This window comes from Paralichthys olivaceus, chromosome 20 (genome assembly GCF_024713975.1).
Source record: "Paralichthys olivaceus isolate ysfri-2021 chromosome 20, ASM2471397v2, whole genome shotgun sequence".
Taxonomy (NCBI): Eukaryota; Metazoa; Chordata; class Actinopteri; order Pleuronectiformes; family Paralichthyidae; genus Paralichthys; species Paralichthys olivaceus.
This window is the reverse complement of record NC_091112.1, coordinates 5,279,681-5,291,805: the sequence shown is the minus strand read 5'-3', so window position 1 is coordinate 5,291,805 and position 12,125 is coordinate 5,279,681. Positions and strand designations below refer to the sequence as shown.

The following is a 12,125-nucleotide window of genomic DNA, read 5'->3' as shown; positions in this document are numbered from 1 at the left end:
TTCAAACTAAAAACTGAGTGTAAACTGCCAAACACTTGAGATACTTGTACTCTTCACTACATCTGGTATTTGGTCTGGATCAAATCAGAAACCAGCTTTGAGAAAAAAATATATGACATGCACTTTTTAATTGGGTCCACTAACATGGAGGAGGCAGGATTCATGATCTATGCTGCAGACAGCCACCAGGGGGTGATCAAGACACTTTGGCTTCACTTTTGGAGCACTGACATGTCATCCATCTTAATATGCATTCTGATGCAGATTTAACACTGAACATGTCGCACCCTAAAGTCTCAAAGGATCAGAGACAAACGCAGACTCTTCACAGAAATGTGGAGCAACTAAGTCAACCAGGCGCGTGTTGTTTCCAGTGAAACACACTTCTTCTCCACAGTAAACACAGGCTGCAGCTCTGCAGTCGACTCGTCCACACCCTCCATCCACTTGTTTTTCATGGCTAAAGTTCCTGTGGTTGAAATTGTTTTCACCGTCCAAAGTCGAAAGTTCAGTGTTTCACCTTGGGAGGAGAAAATAAAATTTCACTGCTTTAGTGTGTGATGGCTGCCATTACCTCAAGAAGCAAAGTGTTTCCCCAACATGCCATTTAACAAGAATTTATTGCAAAAAAAAAAACAAACCCCAGCAGTATTTACAAGTACAGAATATTTAAAAGAGACTATCAAACATTATAAAAACACGTTCAAAAAACACATTCCTGCTCCTGAGTCCATGTCACATGAGCCGCGTCAAGAATCAGGGGCTGCATCCGCCGGAGGACCCACAAAGACCTCCTCCTTGGTGGGCTGAACCAAAATGAAAGGTCTGCTTTGAAAAAAACGGTTTGTCAACGAAGCGAAAATGTATCCACCCGTTGGAGGCTTTGATTCTCAGGGATGAAAGGCTGCGTTTGGAGGAGCCTCTGCAACGGGACAGCCTGGTCACATCGCTTTGAAGCAATCTGCCTTCAGATGCAGCCTCCAAAGGATGCGGCCCCTGACTTACGACACAGTTAAGGTCAGAGATAACAAAACTTTAAAAGGAACAGTTTGACTTTTTTTATGAAATATAAATGTTTTTGCTTTCCTGCTGAAAATTCTATGGGAAGATCGATATTTCCCTCATGACAAACAAGTCGCTGCACGTCATACAAATAAACGATTTATCAAGGTGCTGGTAGGTGAGTGTGTTCAAGTAGAACCAGTCAAGCTATTATCCTGTCTCCAGTCTTTATGCTAAGCTAAGCTAAGCAGCTACTGGCAGGAGTTGCATATTTTCTTCACAGACGAGTTTGGAATCAATGCTTTTCTCTAACTCTGCAGGAAAGCAAAAGTACCTCCCAAAATATTCTTCTTCAAAGAAGAAAATCACAGCTTCTGCTCCTGAAGCTTAGAAGCTTTTAAAAATTTAACCGACGAAGAGCGTCACATTTAAACGTAATCGAGCTCAGGATCACTGTGTGATAGAGGCAGGGACATTCACATCAGCACGGACCAGAGATACGGAGTAACAGCCATCCATCACGCAGCTCCAGTTGTGACAAACTACAAGTATTCCTCAAGTATCGGCGGCTCTGGCTCCTGGTCAACACCAGAGAGCCGGATGGTGTTTATGTCCCCGGTGCTCTTGAACGTGTACAGCTCGTTATCCACCATCCTGCGGTCCTGGAAGCCGAGGCTGTCCTGCCGGTCGATGGGGGTGCGTGGACGGGATGGGATGAAAGACTCGGAGGGGTCCAGGAACGTCTTGTACTGGTCTGTCTCGGGCTCCGGATCCGGTTCTTTGATAACCGGCAGCTGTGCATCAACAGGGCCTGTAAACGTGTGATAAGAGTCCACCTGCATCCCATTGTAGTGGTCTTGCATGCTGTCGGCGTAGCTGGTGTTGCTCAGGAGATGTCCGTAAGTCATCGTCTCATCGATGGAGGCGTAGACGTGGGACTCGTTGTCAGAGCGGCTTTTGGTGAAATGCCCGTCACTTGGGCGGAAGATATTCCCCTTGCCGATGTAGATGGAGGATTCTTTGTTTCTTTCATTTTTCTTTTTCCTGTTTTGAAAAGATGATGCAGAGCAGAATCGATTAGAGGGAGTTCAAACAAGCTGCCAGGTTACTGAACACAAACAAATAAATATAACTTTATATATAAGACAGGGTCGACCTGCTTAGAAACAAGGGTCCATGTTCATCAAACTTCAAGACTTAAGAATGGAGCCTCAAAACTGACAAAATGTAGTAAAATATCAATCAATCAAAGAAAGTTTAATAAATGAAAGCTGTTTATATAAACTGACTGATGACACTTCATCCTGTAGGAAACTGGATGAAATGGAACCAACAAACAAAAAGACGAGGTTCGTCAGAGAAAACAAATAAGAGATAATTCATCATAAACAAAATCAGCAATCATTTTTTTTTATTTTCTGACCACCAGTAAGCATTTCCACTATTATTTATCTGTCCTCGTTTCTTACTCTGTGAAGCCTCAGGTACCTTGATAGGTGCTGAATAAATCAAAGTTGTTATAATTGTTATAATTCTGTTACAGGCTTACTCACTTTGTGACGACACATACTACAGTCAGCACTATCAGCACAATCAAAACGGCTCCTGCCAGCCCGAGGAGGATGGCCAGGAGATCTGTGGCGGGATGAAGAAAACATTATTATTTTAGTTTTTAAATTAAGTATTGTTGTGTACATGAAAGGCTGAGACTCGTGCTTTCTTACTGGTCTTCTTCTGCAGGACGATTTCGGTGAGTGCACCAAACTGTCCCCCCTCTGGTATGCAGTTGGACATGTTGATATAGAAACTCTGAGGCACCAGCAGCTTGAGCTCCACCTCCTCGTCCTCCCTGCGGCTCATGATCTCCTCCTCGTAGCCCAGCAACTTCACCGTCACGGCGGTGTGCCGGTAGAGGCACTTGGGTTGGCTGACGTTGAAATTCAAGTGCGCCTGGTACTGGCTCGGCAGGGTGACGATCCAGGACATGGTGGAGGACGGCTTCATACCCTGGGGCCAGTTGGGGGTGGCCAGCAGGGTCGGGGACGTCGTCTCAGGGCTGACTCTGTAAATTAAGGTCTCTGAAAAAAGAATGGAAAGAGTCTCAGAACTGTGAGTCTCTGCTGGTCTAAACTTTTAAAATGTGTGTCCAGCATTTGTGGTACAACAGTGCTCCCAGGTGGAATTTCAAAGTAAAACAGATAGAACATATTTTACTGGGCTTTACTGGGCTTATTCCACATTACAACCTGATAATTTGATTTGCATCACTGATTAGTCTGATTATTATTTGCTTAATAATCCAATTAAGTATTTGCATCTATTAAAGTTTGGTCTGAACTGTATCAAGTATCAAACCCACAGGTATTTTAGAAAAAAGTAAAATAGTCATTAGCTGCAGCACATTCCTGTTTTACCTTGGATCTCCTGACTGAAGCTGACGTTGAGAAGAGGCTTCCTGGTCTTGCTGATGTCATGGGCCGTAGCCGTGACGGAGATGTTGTTTCTCGCCTGAATTTCCCGGATGATTCCGTTAAAGCAGAAATCTCCGAGAGAAAACGCGTCCCTCTCTGCCACATTTAACAGGACTGACTGATTACACCTCTGGCCCGGCAGGGACTGCTGGAAGCCCCCTGTGGGCGACACCAGGTTCACTGTGCCGTCCTGAGGGACGTCCACGTGCCAGGTGAAGCTGTGGAGGGGCATCGGTAGACAGGAAACCAGTTTGGGCACACTGAGGACAATCGGAGGGCACGACGACACATTCTGGCAGCCTGTTGTTACAAGAGATGAAAGATATTAGGTTTTCAACCTTAGAGATCAATCCAGACAAATATACAAGGATGAAAGTCGACATTTTTGAAATATGCTGATTCACTCGCTTGCTGAAAGTTAATGTACTGTGAGAAAACAAATTTCAAATCTTCATCATGTAGCTATGCAAAAAAGATAAAATTGTCGTACCGATGACTTCACTGGCAGTCAGGCGAACTTCTTCCTTGGGACAGTCGAGGAAGGACAGACTGGCCTTTGTGCCTGCAGCCACGTTTATCTTCTTTTCAACCTTGGAGTCGATGCTCATCTCACAGAACGGATCAGAACCAACTTTCTCTATCTGCAGGGACTCTCGTCGACTGGTTAGATCCACCGTGCACAGAACTGAGAGGGAAATGCAGCGCGGACGACATTCATCAACATCATTTATCAACTTTATCTCCCAAAATCAAAAATGTGGAATTGCTTTTTGTCTAATTTAGTCCTAAACCTACTGCATGTATTTGTGGGTTTACAGTGAAAAGGCTGCTACAGTATGTAAACTGGTTTGCGATCTGTCAAACCGGACGAATGACCAAATTTGAGTTTCTTGAACACTATACCTGGATGACCACTCCTCATGACAGAAACGCTGTAGTTCAGGGTGAGTCCTTGCAGCGTCTTGTTGGTTTTACAGTTCTTCAGCACCATGTTGAAGTTGCCCTGCTGATGCGCCGGCTGAGCGTCTGTCAGAGTCAGCTTGTTCGTCTTGTCCTCTTTCTTGTACTCCACCTCCACTTCTCTCTTGAGACACTCCGGTGCGGTGTGGTCGTGAAAATGCATCGTGTAGTTGTGCATGCCGGGCACCGTGAAGTCCCACTGCATCTGCTCGTCATCGGGGAAATCAGCGGGATAGTTGGCTGTGATGAAGTCTGTGTCTGATACACCTCGTGGTAGATTTACTTTCACTATGGCAACCACTGGAGGGAAACAACGAGAGAATATTGTGGTTAGAAACACACACATCTACTGTTTATCTCTTTAGATACGCTTTGACAGTAAACATGACCAAATGTTTAACATGAACAAAAACTCGCCAACTTACTGCTGGTCTCTGGTCCAACTTTGAGTTTGAAGTCAACGGGGTTGAGCTTCGTGTCCCTGGGCACCTCCAGAGACACTCGGCCCTTGTATCGACCCAGGATGGTGCTCACACTTCCCCCTTTGCAGAAGGTCCCAACGGTTGCCAGCCCAGTGCGCAGGTACGTAACAAGAGAGTACGTGTGGTTGTCCGGACACGTCTCCTTGTTGCGAATCTGTCGCATTCCCGTCTCTGGGAAGTCCAGTTGAAAAGCCCGAGTGGAGACAACTTTCAGGTCCCAGGTAAAGGTGCGGTCGAAGTCGGGGAACAGCGACGACTCGGCCTGGACGATGTCACCAGAGCAGGACGTCTCTGTGCAGTCTGGGGATTATAGAGTTAGAGGAAGAGACGGTGACTTACAGTCACTAGTATTTAAAGACCACTCTATATTATTACAGACTTGGAAATCGAACCCTTAGTCTATTTTTAATTTGTCAATCATACATTTTTGCAAAGTGGCCTTGAAGCACTCGTTTGAATCCCGATGAAACATATTTTTTTGAACAACATAACTATCAAATGGCGAGAATCTGATCTTCATACCAATGTCTCTGTTGATCTCCACCCTGAACACATCCTGAGGTTGAGGACAGGTAAACTCCACTGAGGTGTTGCGAGGTTCAGTGATTCTCAGATGTCTCGGGTTGCATATCGGTTTTGGAGCCTCGTTCACACACACGCTGCAGTCGGGCTCGTCCGACACCCTGCTGATGATGATGATGGTTTCGGGGTCAGGAGTCACGGACATCATTCTGCTACCTGGAGAAAAACGCGATAAGAAAGTGATCACACCCATCTGAACCATAGACAACAATTTAGTATAATAGTGTGTTATCATAATATTATACGTAAAGTACTGGTAGCGGTTGTGTAGTAGTACCTTGAGATATAGTATGTTGTGATTTGGTACAGTACAAATACATTGAATTGCGTGTTTGTGAACAAAGAGCTGGAAAAGCCTCTTGCCTCTTGGTTTTGCTTTGACACTGAAAACCTTCTGCTCCAGTTTTTCTTCTTTGGGCACCTCGACAGTCACCGTCGTCGCTCCGAGCAGATCCAGGTGAGACACTGTCCCGCCTCTGCAGAAGCTTTTAGCTTTGACGCTTCCGTCACTCTTCGTTGTACTCACAGAGTACTGGAAGCCATCTTTGCAGCTTTCTGCTCCAGAAAGCTCCTTCAGTCCATCACCGGGGAAATCCAAAGACAACACGGTTCTCTCTGGGACTTTGATGTCCCACGTTAGAGATCTTTTGAAATCCACGAAGAGGCTGGGATCCACGTCTCCTGCTGCAGGAGTGCAGGAGGTCTGTGTACATTCTGAGTAAAGAAAAAAATCGAAAATGGTGAAGACTTTTCTTTTCTGAACAGTTTATAAAACCAGAATTATTGAATCAGGAAAATAATTGAAAGATAAGGCAATAATGAAAATAGTAAATTTTTAAATAATAAATAATTTCAGATTGCATTCCTAAATTGCGTAAATAAATACATTGAGTTAATGAATATATAAATTGTATTGAAATATAACTACAAATTTCTACATTTCTGATTGTATTTATTTAAATATCTTTATATTTGTTGTTTTCTAAAATTTGTAGTAGAATGGTTTTTTTGTGTCTCCCATACATGATCATTTAATTTGAAGTAAATTTCAAGCATCACTCCCACTGTTTGCTGGTGGATGAAATAAACGAACATCTCCGGAGCTCTCACCTATTTTCTTCTTCATCCTCACACTGTACATCTCCTGAGGTTTGGGGCAGCTGAACTCCAGCGAGAGTTTGTCAGCGTTGGTCAGCGTCTTTTCTGTCGGGCTGCAGTTCGGAGCAGAACCGTCAACGGTGCAGACTTCACACTCCGTCCCGCCAGGATCCCGGCTGACGATCGCAGTGGTGCTGGGGTCAACACTTACGACCATCGTTCGGCCCTCTGGAGGAGGTGAAAACAGAGGGAGACGGACGGACAGGGTTATAAAAGCTATTTGTAAAGTACTAATTACTTTTAAAGTAAAGTCTTAAAGCCGACTGCATACACCATTATGGTGATGTGTGTATATGTTGAGCAAATATTTAGTAACCATTATATCCTGGGTACTTTAGAACAGCTCCAACTAAAAACAGCATTGTAAAAAATAAAAGGAGTGTGTATTCAGTAAACGTTTCTTACTTAATGGTCCAGCAGAGGCCTGAAACAACACAGATTCCACCTGAGCCTTTGGTTTAACTGTCAGAGACACGACGGCTTCACTGGCCAGATCTAGACGAGTCACAGATCCGCCCCGACAGTACCGAGTCCGACCCTTGCCGTCTGTTTTGGACGTGTTCACCGCATACTCAAATCCATCGGTGCACGGTTGCGACGTCTCCATCAGTCCGTCCCCGAGGATGTCAAGACTCACCACCGTCTTCTCAGGGGCCTTCAGCTCCCAGCTGAAGCTTCTGCTGAGCTCTGTGAGGATGGGTTGAGTTTCTACTGTCGCTGGGCTGCAGGCGTCTTTGGTACATTCTGGATTACAATTAAAGGAGAAACATTACAGATTGGTTTAAGTACTGAATTAAGGGGTGCACCCAAACAACCTAAGAACCTACGACTGTGATTTCTTGAAGAGTAAGCATCTTATTTTTGGGTATGGTGTTTTCAGGGTTGTGCAGCAGTGGTGTTTCTTTATGAAGGTGTTCCTTATCAGATATCTGTCCATATTTTTCAGGGATTGTCAGAGTAATCGTGTGTGTGTGTTTCTTTAAACAAAACTATTCCTGAAAAGCTTTAAATGAGGCCAGAAGATATATTTCAAATTAAAAACACTCAGACCTGCAAAGACTTAACAGTCAGTATCATCAGATCCAGCTGTAAACTCACCGATGGTCTGAGTTACTGTGACGGTGTAAGACTGTTCTACCGGCTGCGAGCAGTTGAACAGCAGCTTGACCTCCTCTTCAGGTACCAGGGAGAAAGAGGAGTGGCAGGAAGTCTCTGTGTCATTCACTCCGCTGACTGTGCACACGGCACATTGATCCAGAGGCAGCTCGGTGGACACCGTCACCGTTGAGCCTTTGTCGGACTGGACCACCGTCTGCAGGCACTCTGAGGACACAGATCAGAGGGAGTTAGCTGCGAGGAGCAGACGTCGTAAACTTAGGATCACTGATCTGTTTTCTGAGCAGGTTGGGGAAAGAAATTAAAACATATTAACAATGTAAAATGAGAGAGAGGATCGTTATTACCAGCGCTGTCCTGTTTCAACTGCACAGCAGAATGTCTGAGTGCATGCTTCGACAGATTCTCGTATTTTTTCTCTTGGAATTTTGGATATTTCACAATCAAACACTCCAACAGGCTCATTATACTATCTCATAAAAAATATAATTCAAATGAGCAGAATGACCTGCAGAGCTGAGGCTGAAAAGACGAGCTGTTCAATCCATAATAATAAGACTTTTAATTGGGATCAATTACGATCATCGATTCCCTGTCATTACAGTATCACGATGATGAGCACATCAGTTGCAGATGTTTGAAACATCACAGAGGAGGAAGGAACACGTGAGCTCACACAAAGCAGATGTTGATTGAAGGAACAGCATCAGTTCAAAAAGGACAAAAGGCACCAAACACACAAACACGCACGCTTGAGTAAACACAGTGGTTCCAGACACACCTATCCTCTGTGGTGGCAGATCAGAGCAAATGAATGGGATTGTCATTATACTGAGTCTGAGTGGAACCAGTTTTAAAAGTCATTACTAACTACTGTTTCTGTGAAATCACATTCTCCTGTGCTGAAAACAAACTTCTCAGAGCCTGTTGATATGAAGCCTCATCCGTTTACACAGTCATATCAAACTATTTCCTGTGTAATTTTATACGTCAGCAGATGTAAACCTACACTTCCTGGCACCATTGGTTTCATGTGTGTCTCTGTTTCAGACCCAGCTGTGGTTTCACTGCAGCCTGAAAAAACATGGTCTTTACTATTTCACACTAGAACTACACTGATACGCCAACAACTTACTGGACGTGGATGTTAATAGGTATCTTGTTGGCTGAAAATAATAATCAGAAATTGCAGAGCAGACATTTTAAAAGAAGGTTTAAGGTTAAGTTTGTCCACCAATTCATATTTTAATAAATAGCGATCAAAAATCAATAGCCTGTTTATGATGGTGACAATTTAAAACTAACTGAAGGCATCTGATTCAACGTTATCCATGTTTTAATTTTCTGTATTTGTTTTTAAATGTAGTTGTTCTGGTCATATTTATTATTTCGTGATGTTTTTTTTTTTATCATTCAACAATATTATCTGTATCAGCCTCAAAAATCTGTTTCTAGAGAAACACCACCGGGGAATGGGCTTCTAAATAGTCATATATTTGAATGATGTTGGTATATAAACTAATATGTAAATCAATATTGAGTATATCATGGAAAAAGACACAATGATTCGATCGCTAATCGAAAAACTAAATAAATCACCATCTATTTTCACGATCGATGAATTGGTTTGAGTATTTTAAAGTAAAAATTCAGCCTCTTAAATGTGAATGTTTTCTGTCTTTGATCGATTGATCAAGAAAACACTCGACAGACGAATCGACCATAGAAACAACTGATCGCTAACGTTAACAATGTTCAATGATCTCAAGATGTAGACAGAACAGGAGGAGCAACATGAGAGTATACCTGCAGACACATGTCTCTTAGTAAATGGCCTTGAGTGCAAACACATACCTGTATTGCAAACATGCACAGCTCCGAACATACAAACACCAAAACCTACACACCAACACATCTGCTTAGTGCGGGTTAGAAAATCCCTGTAAATCTGCTGGACAGGGATTGTGTGCTGACGTTCTTCTTGACCTGACAGCAAACAGTCAGTGTTTTGGGGACATCACAGAGTTCTGAAGGGTCATGTCTGATGCCAACAGAGAACATTTCCACAAATATTATGGATCCACCAGGCTGCCGGTGACTTCCACAACAGAAATGACTGAAGCCGGTGGAGAGAAGAATTATGATTCAGAGCTCAGCAGATTGCTGGTCAATCATTAATGACGCCTGGATGAAATTATGCCTCCAGGAAGCTCCATAAAAGCCTCATAAACCGTTTGAAAATGGAGGTCTAGAAGTCAAGGCTGAGGAAATGTGCTGCAGCCTTCTCCTCTCCACTGTCAATCAGTCAATCACATGTAACGTTGCCTTAATGTCCTCTGCTGCACTTCACACCCACGGAGTTGCTCAGGAGTGCGTCTCTGCATGAGCCGCCACCTGAGCACGTTTAAACCCACAGAACAGCGCGTGCGTAACAGAGAAATGCAGTTTGACCCACTTGGCACAATGTTGTCAAGTCAAACCCAGGATGATGATTCGGTTCTTTAGTTCTGACATTAAAAACTGAAAACAAGCAGCAAAGCTTCACCAAACAGAAAATGCACATATGCTTCTTGCTGAGGGGGAATATGTCCCTGTGTCTTCTCACCTGAGGACCGGAACACTGTCAAAACCAAAAGTCCCAGCAACGCGCGCGTCTCACGGAGCCGCATCTTCTCCTAAAATAAACCGAGGATCTTCCTGTTTTAAAAATAATCAAGACGTTTTAAATAATAAAAAACTCCAAAGCAGCTGTTTTATGTCTCAAACACTTCATCCACATTACAGCCACAGCGACGGGATTGACAGCAGCCACTTCCTGTTCCACATTACCTGTGCGCAGCGGAGGGCGTGGACCTTATAGGTGGTTTACGGTTACCTGTCCAAACTTGACGAGGTTAGTGGTGGAGGATCAGGGACTGCCGAGGTGCCCCTGAGCCTGCAGGACTAACACACACACACACACAATATGGACTCCTGGTGTAGAGAGGAGTCCTTGTGTGACTCTGTGCGCCACAATGAGTGTCCTATTTAGGACCCAAACATGCCAAGGATTGTTGGCATGGGGCTGTGTATCCCCCAAAATGAGGCAGAGGAGGGTGTGGAAGCTGAGCCCCAAGCAGAAGTTTCTCTGTGTTTGACCACATCAGGTTTATTGTATTATATGCAGCATTAAAACATCAATAAAAATAAAATAATTTATCCATTAGGACTCAAACATGCCAAGGATTGTTTGCATGGGGCTGCGTATCCCCCAAATGAGGCAGAGGAGGGTGTGGAAACAGAGCTCCAAGCAGAGGTTTCTCTCAAATGTAAGTTTATAGTATTATATGCACCATTAAAACCCAGATAAATAGAAGAATCTGTCCTTTGAGAATCACAATGTGGAGATAAAAAGCAGAAAACGAGGTTAAATCCAAATTCAGGTGATAGTTTACATGGGGGAATTGTTCATGTAAAAAAATCCAGGTTGTGCCAGACATGTTTCTGCTGTTTTAAAATGATGATGACAATCATTGTGATTGTCTGTGTTTGTGTGTGTGATCGCAGACTCTGGGAATAACACTCCTGAAGAAGAGGCTCCCACCTGCCTCCACACGCCTCATGGCACAAGACATTCCTGCTCAGAAACATACCTGAGGGCTCGACCACTGACAAACACACACATGTGTAAACTAACGCTTTCCACTCTTTGTCACGTTTACACATTCAACATCTTTGTCACCAATTCCATATGAACTGAATCCACAATGGTTGAATTGACCTCAGTTTAACTTTTCAACTGTAAGATGTTCTCGTCTGAATCTTACACTTAAGCAACAAAACATAGAAGAAGGAAAGAAGTTAAGATTCTTTAATTTTACTTAATCTTTGTGTAAAAGCTGTTTAATCCTCAAAACACACACAAACACACACACACACACACACACACACACACACCTTTACAGTCACACACCGGTGACACTAAGTGATTTTTGCTGAACCAGTCTGGCAGCATGCAGAGTGGCTGTTGTGGTGAAGCTTCACACACTGTGTCTCAACAAAGGAGCTCAGAGAAGAATCAGCAGCTGTCAGACGTCCCCTCCCCTCCCACGTTACTGTCGATCCACGAAGGCCAAACATTTGCTGCACAGGGTCATGACAACCGATGCAGCACTTTAGACTGTGAGCTGTCCGTGTATCACATGTCACCATTTAATATTCTACACTGCGTTGTGATCGGTGTAAGAATGAGTTTCTCATCGTTTAATGCCTCCCTCTGGTTCTTATGAATAACGACGATAAAAAAATGAAAAAGAACAAAACAAACTGTGATGCAATGTTGAGTTAGTGGAAGAATTCAAACCAGACGAAACAG

At 43.7% G+C, this 12,125-nt stretch overlaps 1 protein-coding gene across 1 annotated transcript; it reads right to left on the bottom strand.

Annotated features, from left to right (window-relative positions):
• Window positions 1-109: 109 nt before the first annotated feature.
• On the bottom strand, window positions 110-10,757 carry cdcp1b (CUB domain containing protein 1b). The gene is made up of 14 exons (XM_020102503.2): window positions 10,601-10,757; window positions 10,377-10,468; window positions 7,754-7,978; window positions 7,061-7,399; window positions 6,608-6,823; window positions 5,861-6,211; window positions 5,438-5,653; window positions 4,859-5,215; window positions 4,377-4,733; window positions 3,964-4,158; window positions 3,417-3,773; window positions 2,727-3,080; window positions 2,556-2,637; window positions 110-2,046 (listed from the first exon to the last, which is right to left on the bottom strand). Exons 2-14 carry the CDS (start codon window positions 10,438-10,440, stop codon window positions 1,545-1,547), a joined length of 3,615 nt encoding a protein of 1,204 aa, XP_019958062.2. The 5' UTR covers window positions 10,441-10,468; window positions 10,601-10,757; the 3' UTR covers window positions 110-1,544.
• Between the last annotated feature and the right edge of the window lie 1,368 nt (window positions 10,758-12,125).

Bases quoted from the DNA above. Each gene is read 5' to 3' on its own strand.
- cdcp1b (XM_020102503.2), bottom strand. From the start codon at position 10,440: ATGCGGCTCCGTGAGACGCGCGCGTTGCTGGGACTTTTGGTTTTGACA. The intron at 6,824-7,060 runs GTAAGAAACGTT...CACCTCCTCCAG, and splicing joins GGCCTCTGCTGGACCATTAA to AGGGCCGAACGATGGTCGTA. The intron at 4,734-4,858 runs GTAAGTTGGCGA...GTTTCCCTCCAG, and splicing joins AGTTGGACCAGAGACCAGCA to TGGTTGCCATAGTGAAAGTA.